At 42.5% G+C, this 23599-nt stretch overlaps 1 protein-coding gene across 5 annotated transcripts; it reads right to left on the bottom strand.

The window, feature by feature from the left end:
• Nucleotides 1–1134: 1134 nt before the first annotated feature.
• Nucleotides 1135–22405, bottom strand: BCO2 (beta-carotene oxygenase 2). 5 transcript variants are annotated; one of them, XM_052786574.1, is made up of 13 exons: nt 22248–22405; nt 20631–20723; nt 14237–14441; nt 12926–13137; nt 11309–11424; nt 9273–9375; nt 7946–8074; nt 7643–7803; nt 6919–7086; nt 4264–4401; nt 3366–3548; nt 2211–2321; nt 1135–1830 (listed from the first exon to the last, which is right to left on the bottom strand). In XM_052786574.1, the coding sequence occupies exons 1-13, from the start codon at nt 22354–22356 to the stop codon at nt 1717–1719; spliced, it is 1842 nt and encodes a 613-aa protein (XP_052642534.1). In that variant the 5' UTR covers nt 22357–22405; the 3' UTR covers nt 1135–1716. The 5 variants fall into 5 exon arrangements, with proteins under 5 accessions (XP_052642534.1, XP_052642536.1, XP_052642537.1 ...); XM_052786576.1 differs by lacking the exon at nt 20631–20723 and having other exon boundaries at nt 22248–22404; XM_052786577.1 differs by lacking the exons at nt 20631–20723; nt 22248–22405 and adding an exon at nt 16900–16922.
• Between the last annotated feature and the right edge of the window lie 1194 nt (nt 22406–23599).

The raw sequence follows: 23599 nt of genomic DNA, 5'->3' as shown, positions 1-23599 counted from the left end.
CAGTTAACACAGGGTTGCACATGAACCTCTGATGCTGCCTTTTCCCTTCCCACCTTACCAAGAAAAAAAAAGTTTACACAGGAGCAGCGATGGTGACAGAACTCTACCCCCCATCATTAAGCACTTCCTTAGCATCATTCAGCTTCCAGTTCTGGGGCTTGTTCCCTTCCCCTGTGGGTGACAGGCTACAAGAGGGCAATTCCACTGGCTGAGATGGCAAGTTACAGACGGGACCGGCTGCAGTAGAGGCGGCAGGCGATTGGCAGGGCTGGAGCACCAGCAACGGGAGGTGTTTGCCATCTAGTGGCTTTGTGAGATCAGCTTTGGCGTGAGCCTCTCCCTCTGCCTTCTCACAGTGCTGCAGCCCTGGTGTACAATCCCTGTTTCTCTCCCTTGTCTTTTCCCAAGACCTGTAAGGAAGGTGAAATAAGGTCAGAGAGGAGGTAAAGCTGGGCTGTTTGGGTAGAGTGAGTCAGCTCTGTTTGGTTCTGTTCTGTCTGGGCTGGCCTCCAGAACATCAGGCGTCCAAAAAAAAAAAAAAAAAGGCAAAGCAAGTTTGCAAATAGGAAGCAAGGGCTTTCCTTCAAACCCTAGGGCACAAGGGCTCATTTTTTTTTGCTTAAGGAAGTGGTTCAAAACATTCCCCAGGCTTCTCACAATGAAGCAATGTAAAAAGTCCTTAAGCCAGGAGGAGGATCCATTCTCCAGGAAGCCTTCACTTTTCACAGTGTCCTTAAAGGCCAAGCCTGCAAATGAACTGCTATAGAGGGCTTCCCTCAACACACCTATCCACCTACACCTCAGAGTTAAAGAACTGTAGGAGCCTGGATGAGGAAGCAACCATATGAGAGGGTGTTTGAGTTTGATCTGCTCAACTTAAGAGCAAAGGTATATCAAGGCCACAGTGGAGTTCTACATGTTTCGTACTGGGTGAATTAGGAGGTAGGCAGGAAATGTTAGCCATCACAGCTGTATCCAGCTATGCTGTTTAAGCAGGAGCATGGTGGAGCCATGTCGTGCATGTCTACAAAACCATGTAACGTAATAAGGTATGTGTCAGGGTTGCAGCTGTTGCCTCCTGTGGCACAGCACAAAGTGGGCCATGGGTCTGGTGAGGGCAGGCAAAGAAAGGAAGAAACTTCACAAGGTTTTATTTGAGGGCACCATTAGCATACAGAGAAAAGCACTACAAGTACAGCTTCTGTGAGTCTTTGCATCTACCTTCGGGAGTTCACTGAAGGCAATCTTTATGCAATGGGGGTGAAATTACATCCCTTCATTGGGCCTACCTGTTACTAGTTGGTTTTACTCCTCTCTTCTGCTTTACACATTTCAGCCAAAGTCACTGCCCTAAGCACTGATATTCTATTCCCTTCAGAGCGCATTGCTACCCAGGGAAGGTAATGGTCATCTTAGTTTCCATTTTCTCCCTTGCAAGCCTTATGCATGGCAGCCTTTGTGAACTGCTGCTAACTGGTCTAACAAGATAGTCAGAAAATTAAGATAAAGCAGTGGGCTGTCTGAGTGAAGGCTTCCGTCTTCCTCAGACCCTTTGCTGTATATTGTTAGGAATACAGCAGTAACTCAGAGGTTATGACAGAGATAAAGTAGTTCCTTCATCTGGGGCATAATGCAAAGGTCAGAGGTAAAAGAAAGCAGAGGCTTCTTTCTGAGCCTGACCTGGCCCTGAGTTACAGGAGGTGACAAGATCTTCAGTCAGTGGGAAGCAAAGATGCCATGGAATCCATAAGGCATTTGCACTGCAACTTCTGCTCGCCCCAGTTCTCTGAAGGTCTCTGCGTCCAAGACAAGCAGGAAAGCACTTTGGTTCTGCAGGATGAAAAGAAAGCCACAATGAATGCCCAGGCTGAACTTCATTCCACTGTCCAACTCACTACATCTGTCACACACAAGGGAGCCCAAATGTACAACCAGGCCATATGGTCAGGTACAACCAGACCATACAGACTAAACCTGCAAGACAGATGGCCAGGAGCACTGATAGTCACAGATGGCACTCAAGAAACACTAACATTCCAAGGTACACTCCTACTTGAAGTTTGCCTGGCTGTGCTTGGCAGTTGCAGAGGCACACACCTTGGGGAGCATGGTGCTAGAACTATCCGCCAGAGCACGTCAAATTCAGTTTTGTGGTTTAGAAAGTATACCTAATACTATGTGACTTTGACAAACTAGTAGCAATAAGTTACCTCCGTGGGAGAGACCACAACAGACAAGATGACTCCACTGTCTTCTGCCGTGGCATTAGGCACTGGCACAAACACAGGCTCTGATGGGTAGGATCCATCCTCCTGCCAAATCTAGCAAGCACAGTAACATATGGATGTGTTTCATTTCATTACTTGTCTACTACAGTTAGCAGAGTTGCAAGTTGGAGTGCTCCCCACAAAGATACTCAGGCATACTCTGTGCTCCATGAAACCTATAGTTCATCCTTTTAATGAATTCTTTTGATTCCAGTAGTGTGATGGTGCCATTGTTGTGACAGTTTGCCCATTATGCCAGGCATCATGCAAACAGGCAGTGAAAAGGGTTCCTATTACTCATTTCATCCAACAGTTTGCGCTGGCACAGGTGTAAGCTACAAGCAGAGAAAACACCACCATCCTAGCCGGCACAGCCATCTTCACGCCACACCAGTGCAGACCATGTTGTGCCCACAAAGCGTGGAGAGAGAGGTACCATGCCAGCAGAGAGGCGATCTATCACCATCACCACCTGAGGGCATAGCTGCTGCTCCTATTGCAGGCAGAGCCATAGCACCCCAAAGCTGCGCTGAAGGAGGGCACTCGCTGCAAAATGAGTATCCAGAGCAGAACAATTAAAATGGGCATCTCTTTCTGAGGATTCCTAACTCTCTCTAGCCTCTGGGAAAGTCTCTGATTAATAAGCATTTAACACTTTGGAGATCATTATTCCCTGCTTAAGGGAGACACAGGAAAAATCCCAGCTTGTGTTGGCAGTTGGAAATATACTAAACCTTGTTTGTTGCCTGAGTCATAAATACTTTGGCAGTTTATCTCCAACTGTCTGTGCTACTTGGGTATTTACTGTACTGCGTGGTAAGGGATGATTCTTCTTTGGCCTGGAAGACATATGCACGCTTTATCCAACCCTTTCTGTTCTGTCATCTGTCTAGGAACCTGGAGTGATATCCTCTCCTGTTTGGTAAGTGTGCCACATTCCTAAGGTGCTAGGTGAAAGATGAAATGAGTAATCTCATCTCAGACCCATTTGAATGAATACCCCTAAAGAGTAAAGTGCCTAGTAAATGACATATCTTCAAGGCCTTTTCAGTGGAATGACTCCTATTGCTGAAAAAAGATAATCTCATTTCACCTCACCTTGAAATTCTTGGTCTCAACATCAACCTTAATCAAGGAATCTCCAACCAAATGCCGAAAACCACATCCATAGAAGTAACGGTACCTCCTACCATTGTACTGACAGTAGTTGATCTGGGGGAACTCCAAGCCCCCAACTTTTTCAAAGCCCTCAGGGTGGAGATTTTCATGTGTGCACCAGACCTAGAAGAAGTGTGCATTACATGAGTGTCAGTTTAGCTTTGACTGGGCAGAAAATCTGACTGGTCCCACCAACCCACTGCACAACCATTGTGGAGAAGAAATGTTTAAAGATGAGCCTGATGTTGCACTGAGGCAGGTTGAAGCACTAATTCAATTCCGTCTCCTGTATCTGTTTCACCCAAAGAACTGACTCATCATCGCAGACCTTGGAAACGTCAAGAATCAGTCTAATGTGAAAAACAGGAGCACGTCCACGTATTCCTGCACTGCTAGCTCAGAAAATCCCAGGTCCAGCACTCAGCAATCTGATGTACAAAGTATGCACAGAGATGACTCCACTCATAGTGGACAACACATGTTCTATACCACCTCATGCCACTATGTAGGGCTGTTCAGAGCTGGAAGCAAAGAGCAGTTCTGTACCCAGGTGAAAGCGTGGAGAAGTTTGTCAATGAAGAAGCCGAAGTTTAGCCAATTATCGTAAAGGCTTATAAACCACTTGGGCATTTTTGGTAAGACACAATCTGTCTTTGCTCTCTTATTTAAGGCAATGTGATAGTCTTTGTACTAAAACACCAAGTCCCTTCTTAGTAATGACCAAACCTTGCTCACTTCCTTGGTGGACAAGATCTGAGAAGGTAATAACACGGGATGATAACTGTTGCAGGCAATCTCACCACAGCCATAAATGCAGTTATAAGTCTTTAATACATACCTTGCCATCTGCATCTTTCACAGCCCTTGCCAATGTGTAAGACAGTGGGTTCAGATTCTTCCCTACAGGTGTGTCTGAATTCACGTTCAGTGGGAGAACAAAGCGACGAGGGAAAGCTCGGGATATTGAGTCATAAACCTATTACAGAGACAGAAAGTTATGGTGATGGAGAGAGGAGAGTGGCGTTTCAGGCTAAGTGACCTTTTGGGGAACAATTCTGGAGTTTTAGACATTCTTCGCACCCCTGAAATCTTCTTCTTTCTATTATGTATTTTACCAAGTTCTGGTAAGGGCTCTGCTTGTTCCAGTACTTTACAGAAGAAAACAAAAAGACAACCAATTAAATGGGTCAGCACTGCTTTCACAGTAATTAATGCTGAGTTGTGTATGCAAATCACTCAGTTATCCTCCAAATCCAGCATTGGAACATATGCTGCGCTATATTTTATTCAGTTAGAACAGACTTACACTGATCCTTTTTACAGCCTGTCCACTTATGCCCCACTGACTGTGTGACTCAGGCCCTTCTTGCCCAACCAAGATCATGAGCTATTAGGGGGATTACAGAAAATGGGACCTCTGTAGCCCAGAGCAAGCAGAGGAGATATACCTGCTGGAAACCCACCCTCTATAGCCGTATTGGTATTAGTGACAGTCCCACTTTGGAAGCCTGAGGCTGAGCAAAGCGCTGAGAAACCTCCACACTATTTTAAATAATATGAACCATGCATGAAAGAAGAACTTTATAAGTATAGAAGCTGCATGTGATTACAAAGCTTCAGAAGAAAAACTGCTTGATTGTAGACTGCCTCAGATCTTTGTGGGAGACAGCATGACACGGACACCAACTGTACTGCTTGCTGTTAATCTCGGAGTGTAAATGTTGTCTCTCTGTGAAATTAATGGAAGGAGCGGCTTGTGCAGAGGACGACAGGACATATCTGACTAAATGCTCTGTATCGGTCTCTGGAGGAGCCTCCCTCTCCCCTGGATGATAAGGTGAGCAGAAGGAGACTACTGTACCTCAGTTCAATGCATGAAGTTAGCCTGCATGATTTTCCTCTTCTGTTCTCAGGTACACATGGACTTCATGTTTGGAAAGTCTAGGGTAGTGGTGGATTTACTTGGGGAGCAAAGAGGAGAGAAAACTAGCAGCCCCCAATGTGGCAGACATTCAGCAATTTGCATGAGAGGAGTAATTCCACCATTGCCACTGAAGTTCATTCCAGCCAAGTTTAGAGCCCCAAATACTTCCAAATAGTAAGCCTTCTAAATAAATTAGGTGGCAATGTCCCTGTTTTGGTGTTTTTCAGTTACTTCAATCTGTAACTCACCAGTTCAATGTGAAACTTCTCTTTAATCATATGTGTTAATCTTGAAACCCTATTTTCAAAACTTCTATGTTTTATGTAGCCACAGTAAACTGATTGGTTGAGGAACGCTGCCAGACAAAATATGGTTTAGTCAGCAGGCAAAAGCACTAAACATGATTCAGGGAAAACAGACAAATCATGCTCAGGCATGCCTGAGTCTTTCAGCGTAAATTTAAAATTCAGTTCTGAAATGACTTGCACTCTTGTGTGTGTGTATACAGTTTAATGGCTATGCTACTTGTCAGTTAAAGAACGTGGGTGTTGGAAACACATGCCTAATGTTGACATAAGGACACCTTCAGAGAGATCAAATTATAGCTCTTTTGTGCTCAGAGAAGGCTGAACAAAAGCTGGAATCAGCTTGCAAAGAAAATGGTCCTATTAACACTATGCTGTACTGAATTAATGTTCACCACATCTTTGCAAAAAAACAACAAAGGAAAGCAGAACAAAATGACCCTACAGGGACACAGCTATACACTTTTCAGATCAGAACTGACTTGCTTCTAGACAGCTCAAAACATAGACAGAGGAAGTTCAGATTTGTCTGAACATGTTGTAGAAATGCCTGCCCTTCACCCACAATATGGTGGGTTTCCAACAAACACATCTGCAGTACAAGAAACTGAAAGCACCCCCACTTTTCCAGTGTATGACCTATGCAAAATAATGACTCTTACACAGCTTTAGATAGTGCTTTTGACAGAGTTGGATATAATAAGTAATTTATGAGTACATGCTGTTGTGAGGTGAATGTGAGGAACAGTGTAGGGGTTTCTGTGATGTTTGTGTTTCTGTGATTTACATAATAAAGGCTGGTTTTCTGAAGTAATGCCTTTAAACAACAGGGTTTCTTTTCTTTTTCTTTTGCCCTTTAAAAGTCATGCCAAAACTTATTTTGCATACTTTCTTGGAGGAAAAATTTTATTACACAAGGATATGGAAAATGAGTATCATTAAAAATGAGGTTTTTAAAACAGAAGTACATTCTACCAGGCTGAGGGAGATGCGTGTCACACACCAGTTTTAAAAGTTTCAAGGAAACTCTCTATGGAGATTATCTGCTAAGAGATTTAAAAGGAGAAAAAAATACCAACATATCAGTGGATCATAATTTTAATTTTTCCATATAGTTGTGGTTCCTTTCCCCAGTTCACATCCTCTGCCTTGTGGTCCCCCATAGTGTTCTCCATTCTACTAACCTGAGCCTTGCTTCAGAAAAGTAACTCAACCGGCGTGGAGCCCCGTCAGATCCTATGCAACACAAATGAAGAGATCTTACCTGATCTAGACCTTCCCCACTCCTCCGCAGATTCTGAAGTTTGTAAGTAGCCAGAGTTGTTCCATCATCCTGGCAGCACAGATCAAGGACCACACAGCCATGATCTTCAAAGGCATTGATTTGATGGAAAGTAGCAAAGGGCTTACTGTACCACTGTCCTGGAAGCACCTACAGTGACCATAAGAGAGGCTAAATTTTCTCTCTAAAGATCCTAGCCACACCTCAAAGAGTTTTCTCTTCTCTCCCCCATTTAATTCCCTGCTCATTCCTTGGTATTTGTCTTGTGTCCTTGTGTTACTACAGAATGGCTGGTTTAAGCCAGTAAGTAGGCAAAAACAGATGAAGAAAAGCCAAAAAATAAAGCAGCCCAGAATAGGCCCCTTGCTGTCATGACTTCATCCCTATAGCATCATTCCCAGCCTATGACTGACCTTTTCATACTCCATAGTACTTGGGATCTGCATTTCAGTCCCTGTGCTGCAGTCCCAGGACTCCCAAACTGCTTATTTCTGCCTGTTCTTTTAGGGCTGGCAAAGAAATGAATCAAGGCATGAAGTAATCCCTCTTATAATAAACCTACACCCATGCTTATAAAGCTTATATTGCAGTAACTTCTGGGTTGATTCATACACCTATCTGTGGCTGCTACCCAGCACTCTTCTCTTGGAATCTAAGATTCCAGCTACAGCTGCACAGCTGCTGCAAAGGCCGAAGACCCACCTACCTCCCCAGTGTGCTTATTCACCACATGGAAGCAAGTATTGTACTGAGGCTCCCAGCTTATCCCTTCAGAAATGGCTTTCCCACGGAGTTTGGAAGAGATAATCTGCAACAGATTCAGCTTGATGGGTTGCTCAATGAAAATGATGTAGTTTTCACTCATTCCTCAAAAGAGAAGGAAGGACATATCATCCAAGTGTTAGGCAAATGAGACAATAAAAAATCTCGGGGGCAGAGGGCAGTGAACAGCCCTTTCTGCCTCACAGTAGGCAAAATCCACAGAGTTTGAGATAGAAAGCATTCTTACCAAAGCTGTGATAGTAGGAGGGTTTCATCTTATCCATTGGAGCAATGGAGCACAGCACTTTCGCTCCCTCTAACGTGTCACTACAGTTTGACTTTTGTGGAGGGACCTGAATGATATTATACCTAGACCCTGGAAAGGAGAAAGGGTTCAACACCACTGAGATGTGAGACTGTCCACATCATGAAACGACAGTCGGGCTCTGTTCCTTTTTGTTTCCCTAGAATACTAGGAACCACGGTCACAGCTAAACTGAGCAGAAAACAAAAAGCCAGTTATCAAGTCAATAGAACAATCTACAGAGGATAACCTAGCAAAAGAAAGAAGCTTGAAAGGAAGTAGAAGGATCTTCTCAGTCTGCTAGACTGCCATCTAATTTTACTGTCTGCAATGCATTCCTTATGTTAAATTAGAGTGTCCTATAATAACAGGCTCAGGAAGAAAACCAAGTTCATAGCTTGTGTATCAAAGGAAATTAAAACTTTGAGCCTTGGTGATGACTGATGCTCATTTAATAAATCTGAGCATATGGAGAGAATGGCACATTTGAATAATAATCTATAGTTTGGTCTTTCCAGCTGAAAACAGCATGTGCTGCAAAGCTAGATATTGCTAAAGCCAAAAGGAAATGAAAACAGCAAGAATGAAAAATGATCAAAACTGGGCAACTATTCCGTGAACTGGAACCAGCCTGAGGTATCATAATAAGGGGCAGTGGCTGTTTTCACAGGCCTCAGGCACCTCAAAAAGAAGGCTTTCATGTAACTAATGGTGAATGCTAGCTCTGAGCAGCCACGTCAATGTAACTAGATCCCAACTATATGTAAAGCTCATAGTTTCGGGAAGAAGAAAAATATCCCAGAAAATTCAGCTTTGCTGTAAGAAAGCCAGGTCACTGTAATACATTCCACCTTCTCTCCTGTATAAACCCTTATGGTCCTTATCAAAAGCCAATTATTTTAAATGGAAAACGTGTGGCTAATTGTGAAAATTCTTCGGATGAGGCTTCAGCACTGGATGGGACTTTAAAAATCATTCTCCTGTTTTCCATCAAAGCCTGGGAGAGGAAGAGGGGAATCTGTTGGATATTCATAGGCCAAAGTCAGAAGCATCTGAAACTAATTGCTGAGAGAAGCCATTTTTATGGGACAGATTGATACCCTGAAATAAGAACTAATCCGGTTTGCCATCATTTTGACACAAAGAGAAACAGCAATTTCAAGGTCTCTTTAGAGACTGAAGTTTCTTCAACAACTACTCGTTGAAGCAGCGGCAAGAAGCAGGCTGTACACCCTGCCCACAAGCCAGGCCTGGTCATGCCCAGTCTTACCATGTTTCCCATAGGAATTGCCCATGTTGTATGTCGTCCCATCAGACTCATAATGAGGATGAGCAGTGGCCCCATTCACTGCAACAAATTTGCCCCAGTCTACCTGCAAATGCCAAAGATTTTCAGTCAGTATAGAAGTTTCCTATTGCTCTGTAACAAGCCACAGTCTTTCTAAATGTCGGTTTCGTGAAAGTCTGAGGAAGAATAGCTTGATGATTATGGCCCTAATGTGGGACCTGGACTTAAGCCTTCATTTTGCCTGTAATCCTGGAATCCTTGAAAATTAACAATGTTTCTCTCTGTATTAGTCTTACCAGTAAAATGAGACTAACAGCACTAGCCATTTCTCTGGGAGACATGAACATTATTAATGGCAGGAAGTGCTGACACAGTGGGGATGTTGCCCATATAAGCATTTTAGCTAGGACTCCATGTAATAATCACAGACAGACATGCGTGAAGAGACAGTCACTGCCCCAAAAAATCACCAAGTTTTTTGAAAGCACCCATAGCTACTTGACAGTCAGTGTTTACTCTCCTCAGAGAAAACAGTTTAGCTTCACTGCCTACAGCTAGAAGGAAGAGTTAGGGCAAAGGTACAATTGTGACTACTGTTAACATGTATTCCTGGTTCCTGGGTTAGGGTGTAGTTTGGACTCAGACAGTGGAGGGGATGTGTTGGGAAGAAAGTCTGAAGGAAAAAGTTGGAGGAAGATCAATCCATGCATTGAAACATTAAAGCACGGAAGATATGCTTCTTTTCCAAAAGTTAAAAAAAACGGCTTTCAAGTATCCAACCTGAGACCCTTTGGAAGGCCCCAGTAGAAAAGAGTGCCACACCACCGGAAGCTTAGAAAACCATGACCTTTTAAGGCATCTCAAATCAGAGTTTAAATGTGAAATCATCCCTTCCATTTCTTCACTTAGCCAAAAAATACCAGTCTGCATCTAAAAAGCAGCTTAAGGGGAATTTTTTTTAATGACAAGGTGGCTCAACAGAGCTGAACATTCAAACTAAAAATACCCACGCATCTTTTCATCCCTGCATTATGGTTTACAAAACAGATAAAATAGCAAATTGTCAAACTCTCCATTTCAATATGCAAGTAGCATACTATACTTCATAAACAGAGTTTCTTCATGAATCACAACTGATCCTGTAGGGAGGGAGGGACTCCCTCGAGATCTGAGTGTGCGCTGAGCCTGGTATTTTGTGGTATTAAATAGTCCATGGTAACATATAGGCACAGTAGTTAATACTGATTTAGGAACGGCAGAATCCTTCTTCAGTCATTCTTACAGTTGTCCAGCCCAGCAAATACCCAAATCCCCTCTAAGGGTGCAGGCAGGGGGGCATATAGCTTATGCTGTCATATCACAAGTCATATTTTTCCCTCAAATACAGCCACACTCCTGTGAGATGATGCACAGAACATACGGGAAGACTTCTACTCTGACTTTTTGTTCACTTGCTAGCATGGGAGAAAATAAAGTGGCAGCTGAACTTTGACTTGACTTTACATTGACTTCACCACCCATTTGCAACAGAGGTTTTAGTCAAGACTTTGAAGGACCGTTTTGGAGTGTTTAAAGCTGGAGGTGTAAGAAGGAGATAACGGGAACAGATAGGAAGAATGAAGAGACAGGGCCAGAATACAGATCTGAGATCAGTGATGTTAACTTCTTCCTGTATGCACTTTTATTCTTCACACCCTGGTAGGTACAGACAAGTCCAGACAAGTAGTGAGTGCACTGGAAGAATGCCAGCTGTACCCAAACGGAAATGAGTCTATATCTGTCTCTCCCTTTGCTTGCTACAGTGGGCAGTGACTGAATCTTCACTCATGAGAGCTGCCTTATTGCTAAGTAGATTTTTCAGGGACTCGAGCACACCATGAAGAGATGCTTATGGCTATGGCCTAGAGCTCCACTGATCATTTCCTTTGGAATCTGGGTTCCCCCTTGCTGCTCTTAGAAACAGCAAGGAGTGATTCTCCTGTACCATGAGCTAACCCCCTTATCCCACCTGCCCACACCTTTTCCTTTGTTTCAAGCGTTTCCGGGTCCACTTTGTACATGAAGATGTTCTCGTTGCTGACATAATAGTCTCCTTTATACATGACGTAGTTCACGCTGGCATTGTCACTTGGTTCTGAAATGAAATCCCGGAGTCGTACACAGCTCTGTTTAAGCTTGCGTGACATTATAGCAAGTTAGACATGTTTAAACAAATAAACCCATTTGCAATGACACTAATCCCTCTGTGATTGATTAGAAATATCTCACTAATCTACAAAGGCACTCAGGAAACTGTCTGCACAGGTGAGTTCAGGATAAAAGGACAAGGACTGGTTCTAGTGGAAATCACTGCAGTGAAGCCAAGATAATCTTCATACTTCCATACGCCCTTTGTTTCTGACCTCTTATTTCTTCATATCCCTCCCCCTTTCCTCCCTAGCCAAAGTCATCCTCTCCGACAGCTGTATGAAGAGTGCCATGTTTGATTTACAGCATTGGAAACAAGAGAGGCAAGACTTGAAGCTACAACTTGGGCTGAGGGGAGGGCAGGGATGCTATTTGTGTGACAGGGCTTGGACAGGGAATCCTTCTTCTTCCCCTTCTTCTTCCCTTTCTCTTTAAAACTGAGTCAGGGAGATGCCTTTTGAGAGCTGCACAACAGCCAGAGCTGTTCTTGCTACTCCTAGGGAAGCTGAGACTCACTAGCCAGGTGGCCGAGAAGAGCTGAGAAAAAAGCGATTTCCCCCCAGCTGAACATTGTGTGTGTGGTCAACACAGAGCCTGAAGTTGGTACAGCAAAAGCCCGGAGGACAGGCGTTCTTGTAGTGAGGAATAGCCTACATGTGTGTAAAGAATCAAATAGGCAAGGGTGTGCAGGAACAACCTGCTGGAGCTTGGAAAAGAAGATGGGAGATGTAGATAGTTCTGAAATTTATTGAGAGAGCTGGGGTGGGGAGTTGGGGAGCTAGACAGACCAATGAGTGAAGGTATGAGCACCTTTAAGAGAACAGATGACATGGCAGGACAGGATCCATCTCCTCAGGGAAGATAAGAAGCAGAAGATGGTCACACACATAAGCAACAAGTTGCAAACTTTAGGTCTGTTCTGGTTTTAGTGGAAAGTACTTTGCTTGCATTTAAGCCTATTTCTTTCCTAACATACACAGAATCCTACAGGTAATGGTACTTCCGTTCCTGTGCAACACCGTCTCTCACCCTACTCATATCACCTCCTGCACCTTAGTACAGGAAGGGAAGGATTAGCCCACTTACCCTACAAGCTTAGCAAGGCAAGGGCAAAGCTGTGTCTCAGGTAGAACGGCAGATTGTAACGCTCATTATCAGGACTGCACAGGGTGGTTTTGGGGGAACAATTTCTGTTGGAAATTTGCAACAAACTCTGGAATGGAGTGAGCTGAAGTGGCACTAAAACATTAAAATGAATGTGCCTCTCCCAGCTAAGTCTAACACCAACTTGCGTTTTTGTTGTTGTTGTTGTTCCAAGGGGTCATCTTCTAAGAAAAACATGGGCTCAGAATAGGCCTACCAGACTTCCTCACATCTCCCTTTAAACGTAACCACAAATTCCCCAAGAAAATCTCAGAACATTTCTTATTTTTTAGAAACCCTCTTACGTGGCATCTCAAAGCGTGACATGAAGCGCCCAAAGACACTCTTGCATGGGTCTGGCATTGCTAGTGTCCCAAATTCTGAGACCACGATGCGGTTGTGCTGGGTGTTAGTCAGGTAGGAACTGCTCTGCAGAAACTTGCTCCGGTATGTCACTGTGCCGTTCTCCAACTGGAATTGATGCAACAGGGCCATGCCATCAAACCAATGGTTAAATCTTCAAGAAGAGATAAATATGAGAACAAGAGTTGGGCACTATATGATGTTCTGCTACACTGTTCCGTCTTGCCTTTAGGTTTATTATTGTTTGTAAAAAGCTACTGCCTAGATCCCATGAACATTTAAACATGCATAGCCTTGTGATGAGTCTGGGAAAACATTTGAATTCAGTGAGATGAATCAAGTGTATTTGCAGCTGTGGGACCTGAAGTTAGATGCTGACTTTCAGTGAGATTTGGGCTCCCTGTATTACTTTTGAAAGTGGACCTCAGGGACTTCTGAAAATGCTATGTATAAGCTTTGGGGGGAAATAATCTATATTGGTAAACCAATCACTCTGCAAACTTCTACATGGGGAATAGAAATTATGCTTTACTGTACAATAAGAATAGAAATTATTACTGAAAGCCCAACCGCACAAGAAGGAGCCTTTAGCTCTCAGCTCTTAGCAGGATGCTATTCTCTCTGAAGTGAGAAATCTCTGAGACTTTGAGAAAAGCTTATGGCCTACCTCTGGAAATATGATAAGATGATCACCTTTGGCCAGTTGCTGCCATCAGCTTTGTTGGAGGAAGAGCTAGGTTTTTCAATTAGCTAGAATGGCAGATTACAAGCCAAAGGCAGTAGTTGCCTTCTTGAAATATTTTAATATATTATTTTTAAAATTAGATGGATTTGCTTCTAAAGCAACTCACACAATTTAGTGCAATCAACTTTACAAATCCTGTCCTGGATTTCAGAGTGCTCGTGGGATGGACTTTTGTTAATGACAAAGGACTAGGAGTGTGGATGTTTTAATCCCCAGCTCTGTTCCCTCATTATATCATTCTGAGTAGGTCACTGCCTCTCTGTGACTCAGCTTCTCCAACCTTAATAAGTTAACCATGCTCCTATTTTCAGAGAGCCCACTGGGAGTTTCCAGATGAGGGAGCAACTGTTCTTAAAAGAATGATAACATAAGCATTTCTTCCGTGCCTTACTTAAAAAGAAACTAAAAGGTGCTCTAAACAGTGGTGAGACATTTGGGGAGGTCCCCGTTAGGTTTAGGCAGCACTCAGGCCAGAATCATTTCACAAACTCACCAAACCTGGACTTACTTCTCCTCGCCAAACTCAAACTTCCCGGGACCATTCCTCAGAAGATTGCCATTAATCCATTTGGGAATATGTCCTTTGATCTTTGCTGGGATGGGCTGAGGGGTCTCCTCTACTGTCTGCATTAAGGGCGAGATGCATTGCAAACCCTTGGGGCTGTGGAAGGTGATTTGCTCTTTTGATGGGCTGGGCAGGAAATTCTTTAAACCTGCAAAGAAAGTAGTGAGAACAAAAAGCAGGTAACTAAGATATTCACTTGAATAAACAGACAATTGCTAGAGCTTGAGTTTGGATGTCTCAGAGAATAGCATTCAACGTTCTGCAAGCAGCCAAGCTGTAGTGGATATTCAAACTAAAGCTGTGTTCCCATAATATCCCACACATCCACAGGGAGCTGAAAATCCAGTGGATTTAACTCTACTGTAGTTAATCCATTAGAGACACCTGTTCTGCAGTCCGAAGGAGGTAATAAAATATATGATGATAGGAAAGAAGCGAACTTTTATTTCAATTAAGGAAGCTTATAGTTGGAATTTATTTCAATAAATAACTGGGAGCAAGTAACATACAGATATTTATTATAAGAACCTGTGAGGCTGCAAAAAGAAATTGTTCCAAGTTGGGATGAGACACAGAGTAATGCTGAGGGGGACAACTAAAAATAATCTCCCAGTGATTTCTGACAAGCAGTCTGCTGAAGAAAGTGACAGAAAGGAGCTAGTCTTACTGCTGCAGACCAAAGCTACAAGCAGAAAGATGTAACTAGGCACCTTGTGAAGTAGTGCATGTTGCCTTTATACGACAATCTTGCCAAAACCAAGGCAGAGCTGGGCACACCTCAGATAGAAAAACTGCATTCTAAAACACCCTCTAACTCCACCTTGGTATCACAATCATGGGTGAATTAAACAGACAAAAGAGACTGTACATACTGGGACATTTTCCCAGGACTTGTAATCTAATCGGCCACCACCCAAGGAGTTTCCAAACATAAAGCAGAGCGCAGAAAAACAACACAGAACACATCAGAAAGAGATCAGGATACTTAAGCAGGATACGCTGCTGGCTTTTTTTACTTTTGCTGCATTTAAAATCTTCCTAAGGTCTTTCTACTGTTCAGTCACTAGTGCTTGGCCTTTAATCTTTATAGCCATATTCATTATTGATTCTTCTGTAGACCCAGATTTTCGCCCTTTTTGTTTGCAAAGTAAGAGAAGTTTTTTGTAAAGTTCTTGACTGCAAAAGCTTTTGCAGTAAAGCATAAACAGGAAAGAAAAATCAATGCAGCATAGAGCAAGCTGAATACAGAGGACAGGGACAAGCACTGTCCATTGCTTTGAGGTTTGGAGCACTGCAATTAAACATATGGTTCATGTCAACTCCATGCTATCAGATTGGATGCAAGGATCACTGTGCATGGCCTCTAGCCTGCGCTATGCCATCACAACCCTCACTGTGCTTATGCTCACTGCTGCTTATGGATGAAGTCACTAATGCAGCAACATACAATTTAACAAGAAGTGGTAACCAGGTGAAATCATGGTCAGCGCTGCCTCAGACACCTCTGGCTAGGACTTAATCTGAGCTGGGTTTAACCAAGGGTTTCTGAAACAGTGTTGAAAAATTGTGCTATAAGGTTGCTCACAGCAAGAAGCAGCATTTTTCACAGCTAAAGCTAATGCATGGTTTTCCTAATGCTGGCAATTTCACAGTGGAGAAATTTTATGCTACCAATATTCCTTTTAACTTGAATAGTCAGCCAAAATTCAGGATCTCTCAGCTTGGGAGTTTAGGGGAGGGGATGTACTGTGGTATTAGGTTCCTTCAAAACAATGTGCTATTTTTAACAAAACTGTACAACATCCTCCACTGAATTAAAAAAACCAAAACAGTTTTTCTGCCTATAGTACAAAGGCTCTTCTAGAAAAACAAAAATAAAGGAGCTCACTAGGAAGAACATCCCACGGGACAACCAGGAGGAGTCCCAGTGGACTACTGTAAATCCAGGCAAGCCATAGCTTGTTACACAACAAATGTTACATATATGATGTTAAAGAACCCAAAGTCTTGGAATATAGGTTGTCATGTTTTCTCTACACTGCACATGGATGACTCTGCTAAGTTGGCATTATTTGAAATGCAGTAAACCAGAAGCTCATAGGCTATTGAAAGGTTTACAGGTCAGTTCTCAAACTCACCAGTACTATGATTACAGAAGCTCAAAAAGGCAATTGCTGGCTTTTCCCCTTGCACAAAAAAAAATACAAAACCAAAAATAACCGCACCCCCCCCCAAAAAAATGGAAGTCAGGAAGAACGCAAATGAAACTGAGCTGAAATACATTTACAGGACAGGACAAAACATATTAAACAGATTTACTTGGTAAGTAAATATGCAATAGCAGAAAAGGATAATTTCTGATGGAGCCTCTTGTTTGAATGCAATATCCCCCTTACATAGTTATAGGACAAAAGCATCAAGAAAGTGTGAACTGATTGGAATGCTGTGTACTAACAGCACACAGTTAGTTATTGGCTCCAGTAGCCTGGCTTGCAAAGCCTCATCAACACAAGGATTGTTTCAGCAATCCATTTAGCTGCAGAGGTGGATTTACCTAGAAAGTACGCAGGCTGTTGCCTTCCCTCCCAATGCTATCACCTCCTCACCTGTCACAGGCTTCATGTCCACAGGTCAATGGAGTTCCTTTGCTACACTGCTCCATGCTCACTGTAAGACCATTGAGTCCTGATGAAGATTTATGTGTAAGTGAAACACTAATAAAAGGGATAGTGTGGCATACAGAAATCCATTCCTGAACCAGGTCTAGTACAGACAAAACCACATACTAGAATCCAGGCTGATACTGAACTTCATTCTGACTTTTTGATGTAGCAATTTGTTCTGGTTATACTAGTCACTTTCACCACTGCTTCTTCTAGCCTACATTCCTTAATCCAGGTGATTAAGTGAAGCTGCTGCACAATTTACCTGTGAGCCTCTGAAACCATGTGTTCACATCTACAGAGGAAATTTGCTGTTTCAGACAGGAGAATATCTGCAAAAGAACTGAGTTGGCAGGCAGCATTTTTCTAAGCTAGCTTCTTTAGAACAGCCACAGACAGAATGGGTGTTAGGCATGCAGGAAGCTAAATTGCAAGATCCCTTCAATGTGGTTCTCTGGCTTGCCAATCCTCAAATCCTTCTTTAGATCTCTAATATGGTAAGTCAGCTAGATAAAGAATTCAGGCTGCAGGGCTAAAGCAATTAACCTCAAACCACCAACATCCTCTCCCTCTTAGAATTCAATTAAGTTCTGATTAAATCCTATATGAAGCACTCAATCTGATCCCAACACTAGTGCTTCAGAGTATTTCCTTAGACATAAGGAAGTAGAGGCTTTTCACATCAACCAACACCTGGCAGGTTTAGTGACTGCCGTCAGTATGTGCAAAAATGCAGCTTTAGTAGGTCAAGCTGCGGTTTGTAAAGATGTAAAATACGCAGAAAAAATGAGAGTGTGTCCCTAAGGAGACATTTTTGCATCCAAGCAGACACAAAGTTGGCATGACCAAGGATGGCACTACATTGAAACTTCCTGGAGAGCAGCATAATTACACACAGGAATTTAGAAAGATAAACTTCACAAAAGAGCCTGAACAGGACTGGAAAAGACCTCCTGGGTCATCTCCTCCCAACTGCTGCTGCAGAAAGTCATATATATGAACTCTCTCTTAAAAGTTACTATGTTTCCTGGCACTTATCCCCTCTTTGGAAGACTGCTCATTGTCCAGATGATTAGAAAAATCCTTTGAATTTACAGAAGGACTTTATTCACAGGACAGTTTGTCCCCCTTGCTCTTCTGTCAGCACTGTTATGTGGCTTTGATAGTTCTCCCTCTCTTGTGTTTACCACACCTTGTATTTAGAGTGAGGAATCATTTCACTTCCTAAGCTAAGCAAGCCAAGTTCTTTTCATTTTCCTTCTCCTGTGATAACCTTGCCATTCACATGATCATTTTAGTAATCCTTCCTGAAATCTGGTCTAGTTAGAATTCATCTAGTTAGAATTCATTTCAAGACATAGTCTAGAAAGTGTCTGAGAACAGGCTATAAACAACAAGAATGTGTAATACCCTGTCCTATCAGACCAGAGACAAAGAAACAAGCACAGCAAGATAGTGTACTATCTTTCCTTCTGGGAGCCACTCGAATTTGCTGAAGATCCTGACAGTAATGCATGCAAAATGTAATCAAATCATGATACCCAGATGAGTCAAAACAACTTTTCAGAAACATGACAAGTCATTGTAAGACAATTCTGAAAAGCCAGGAGGAGGGCAGGGGTGCAAGGAGAAAAAAAAAAAAAAGGCAGGTTTGCTCTAGTGAGTTTGTTCTGAAGAGATTCAGGACAAGAAACAAGACAAAAATAAGCAATGACCTCCTCTAAACTCGGCACAACACAAAAAAAATGTGTCTTTTACTTGCATTACGTAAACTGCCTCAGTATTGCAGACCACTAGTCTGATATGGAAACAAGATGTCAGGGAGTTCATTAGAGACTATCATCTACAAAGCAATGCAGCATTTGAGGAAGGCAAGGGTGGTTGGGTAGATGTGATCAGTCAGGTTCTTTGCAGGGACTTTATGCAACCTGCCCCTTTTTTTCTTTTTTTAAGGAATCATTATCTGTGCAATGTACTGAGATTTGATCAATAGCAGCAGCAACAAACAACACAGGCTAATTAGCACATGGCGCTAAGACCAGAAGGGCCTAGTGCAACTCATTCCCTCCTGCCAGCACAGGAAAGGTTTATATTCATTCAAAAAAAAAAATCAAGCTGCTGCAATACATATGCAGGACAGTACAATACAGAATAAACACATCAAAGGAATGAATTTTGTTGCTGATCTGTGAGTGACCATAGCTGTGTTTAAAAAAAAAGGAAGAAAAAACCACCATGGCTGCACATCCTACACTTCTTCCCTATTAAAAAAATAATAAATCTGAATAAAGTCTACCCTCCAAATTTAATCATAATTTAATACTAAAAACTGTTACATTTATCTGCACGTACTCTGAAATGCACTGGGCAGATGGAACACAAACACCTGCTACTTGAATGCACTATTCATGAACAATTGTAATAAAGGTGTATCACCTTCAGATAAGAGCTCAGCCATAAAGCTTAACTTATTGTAACATCTAGCTACCCAAGAAGACACCAGTCTCTGCAAAGGACAGAAGACACACTGGTTTTTAATGTTGACCAACATGTAAATAAAATGAAATACTGACTCTGCTCTACTGTTCTGGCTACACTTCGAGACAGAAGAACTTGAATAAGCAATAAATCAAAGGCACTACAGTCCCAATGGGGCTTACTGTATTTGCTTGAACATAAGCACAGAAAATAAGCACAAGATTACAACCTGTCATCTCAAAAAACTCATTTCCGGACTACGATTTCCATTTTACCTCAAACCTTTAAAAATAGGCTTAAGATCTATACTTTCTTTGGCACATCAGAGCAGAGGCAGTGCCAAATAGAGCACTGTAATTTTTCCTCAAATCTTTTCTAAAGATTGTAAGCAATTACTACAGAATTATCATAGCCTGGCATTGTTTGTTCATGTATTGTTTCCATTCAAAGAGCTGTGTGCCATGATTTCTCTGCCTGTCACAAACTGACATCCTAGCATTGATTATTTATATCCAGAAACAGTGGAACCAAGGACAAGGATCTTGAAAAAGTTTCTGTACAGAAGAAGCCACCCCACCTGCTTTAGGTAGGGTAGCAATGAATCAGAATTAAATTGTACTCAAACAGCAACGGGTGGGGCAGAAAGTCTTAAGAGTAGATGGAGGAAACACAGAAGCCATTTGCTAGCCGTGAAATTGAAACCACATTGGATATAGCAAATCCACTTTGATTTTAACCTACATATTCAAATCCAAGGCATGGGGACCACCAACATTTGTCTCCACATGCAACTGCACCATCTAATTGCCTGACTCAGAAGGAACATCCAGGACCAGACTTAAGGGCAGACTTTAGTAAACAGAATGCTCACAGTTGGTATTCTTCAAGCAGGGAGAGTGAAGCAAGAATTCTGTTTTCCCTGAGGATTCAAGCAAATTCAGAATAACCATACAGCTGATTTGGAAATCCTCTGCCACAAGATATGGGCCACATTATGGTCCCTATAAATCACAGATTGGAACAACAGGGCAAGCAAACCGGCTTTCCCCATGCCCCCACTCTGCACTGAAGTTGCTGTAGCTATCGATTTCCTTCATCCAGACTCTAGCCTTCACCCTCTGCCTTCACCAGAGTTGAACCCCTCAGCTCACCTAAGTGTCCCACACTGATTTCTGAACTGAAGTTGTTGCACTTGCCTTGTGTCTGCTGGGAAGTCCCCGTACTTGACTCCTTGTTCCATCCAGCTTGTTGATTTCCCATTGTCAAGGGCTCAGCCACCCACTTCCTTGCTAACAGGCAAAGAAGAACATAAAAGAAGTGACAGAAAACACAGGGAGAAAGAAATGGAGAAAAGGAGTGGAGAAAGGCTTGTCAAGGGAGGTAAGGGAGAAAAGCAACTGTGAACTGTGCATACTCTTGCATATGAAATATCTGTTGATTCCACCTGTAGAAATAGATTCTATACTTCAGGGGTGGGTTTTTGATGTGAAGAAAGTGTTTTTTCTTTTATTATCACTGTTTCACTCAAATGCCTGAACAAATAATAGAGGGCTTTCTTTTTCATGATTCAATATTCTCACCTTTTAGCTAAATTTAGACAATTCTATATCAGCATATATCAGCAAGCTTTTTCAAGAAGACCTTAGTAGAAGTCACGGAAAATCCATAATTTTCAAAAAGGTACAGAAAATAAGGCAAGGAAATTTGCAGGCTTTTCCTGTCACTCAGGTAATCAAGACAAGAAACACAGCTCTTTCTGTTCCTATGCAGTTCAGCTTCAAAGTATAATGAAAGAGGCAGAGTGCAAGAGAATTTAAATTTAGCACAGAGCCCCAGTTTAAACAAGATTATACAGTTGTTGCAATCTGCTAGCAGATCAAAAGAACATCATAAATGTAGGCATATAGGCTTTTTTTCCCAGCAGGAAAGTGCTTTCTCACACCCTGAAATGCTAATACCATAGGGTGTTTTATATAATATTCCCAATGCTACAGTTAGTACTTGGTCATTTAGTTTGCATTAATTACTCTGCCTCTGAATTTTCTGTCTTCCATCTCACAGATGTAGTTGATGACACATGCCTTACGCCAACTTAGTAACATGTGCAGCGAAAAAGAAGCCTCCTGGACTGTTCCTAAATTTGTATCCATGGATGTGTTCTGGTGGCACAACAAGGCACGTTTGAGAACCTTTCAGATCTTTGGATACCCCAGAAGCAATCCTTTGATTCTAAAGGGGAGGAAAACACCACCACCATCAGCACCAAAAAGCAGAGATTCCTGTGAATTAAGTCATGATCTTTATTGGTTCCTATTTTGTAATAACAGATCTCACTCTCTTAGACAAAAAAAAAAAAAAAGACAGCTCAAGCTGTGCAATGATGGCACAAATTGCCGAGTTCGGTGGTGATACAAAATCCCTTGGAGTAGTTTCCCACTTGTATGTTCAGATCAAAGCTTCAGTAATGTCGCTGCTCTAAACAATCCTCTCCCTTTCACAGCCCGCTTACACGTCTCACAGCAGGCTCTCTCGCAGAATCTGCTGCCTACTGGTTTTCCAGCGATAAACCATCAGTATCTGCTAGTAATCCGAGGGAATCTGTGCAATGTACTTGCCTCTCCTGTTTATCTTTTCAATAAATAACAGAGAATTTCTGGCTTCTAACAAACACGTCAAATTGCTTAGTTCCTAATTTCTGATCAATAGAAATGAAATTGCTCTACCGACCCGTGTCAGCAGCAGCTCTTAACAGCAACCGAAACCCCCTTTCCAAGAGGATGGGATAGAAGGATTTGTTTGTTTATGTATTTTACCTGGAATGAATTGCATCAAAGAGCAGAGGAAATGCCGCAAATTAGCAAGCAGGAGGCTGATGGCAGACAAAAGGATTTTGGAAAACATATTCCGCTGGGAAGAAGGCATCAGATCGGAGATGGTCAGGCAAAGGTACCGGTGCCAGGATGATAGTGTGCAGCCAGCACTGATGGATCGGTTGGAGAGAGCTGCCTGACATCATCATTTCAGAATAAAAGCCAGGAATGTCTGCCCTAGCAGGGCAGGATGAATGAGCCAGCCAGCCAGCCTGCCTGCACTTCACTCCACCGCTACAGCCGGGCCAGGCAGGCGCAGGGCATGGGGGAGACCTGCCTCCAGCCCGAGGAGCTCAGCAGCCCTTAGACCCTTTCGGCAGCAGGGCCAGGTGAGTTGCTGAAGTGCCAAGACATTACCACTGGTAGGAAAAATGCTTTATCGCTATTTGCCAGTTGGAGCTGGAGAAACTGGAAGAAAAGGGAGAAGAGATGTGTCCCTATACTGAGGTAGCCAGGCTTCAAGGCAATTCTTTTAAAAATTCTTGTCACCGTCTCTTGTATTTTTCACCTCTCAAAAATACTTTTTGTTTTGTTTCAAAATCTGAGTAACCATTTTGCACCTTACAGAATCTCAGGGCTTTAGGATTACTGGTTGCCACACCAGATTGGGCCATCAAACCAGGTAGGGGAGGACCAGTGACAGGCCGTGCTCTGCTGCTTCAAACTAAGATGGACCTTAGATGGACTCTTTCCTTCAGGATGCCGAGAGGAAGCTGCTAGCACTTTGCAAAAACACTGTGATGACTATGTTTCATGTTTTTAAGCAGCTCTTAAAAGCTGCCCTATCCCTTGAGAGAAAGCAAGGCAGCACACAGAGTACTCTGGGTAGCCCATTCCACTGTCCTTAAAATGGGACAGATTATTACTCACCCTAAGTCTTCTGCTGTAAATTAAGCTGATTTCTTCTTGTCCTTTCTACAACACACGGTGAACACCTGACTACTGTCCTTTCTATAAGTTATCTGTTATCATGCCTTCCCTTGATTTGTACTTTCTCTGAATTAAACAAACTCAACTGCTTCAACCTTTCCTCACAAATCATGTTTTCTTTGCCCTTTATTATTCCTGTTTCCCACTCTGCCCATCTTCCAGCTAAGACCAAACTAGCAGATAGTAAAGGAGAACAACTATGTTTTTATGTCTTATCTGCTACCCTGTAGCTAACACATCTCAGCTCTGTTTTTTTCACCACACAATAACATCACACCAACTCTAGCTATTGTTCTGGTTCGTAACATATATGATTCCCCTTGCTAAGCATAGTGCTTTTCCCTTGTCTTTTTTGAATTTTATCT

This window comes from Harpia harpyja, chromosome 4, assembly GCF_026419915.1.
Source record: "Harpia harpyja isolate bHarHar1 chromosome 4, bHarHar1 primary haplotype, whole genome shotgun sequence".
Classification (NCBI taxonomy): Eukaryota; Metazoa; Chordata; class Aves; order Accipitriformes; family Accipitridae; genus Harpia; species Harpia harpyja.
Note: the sequence above shows the minus strand (reverse complement) of the source record. Positions and strands in the feature narration are given on the sequence as shown.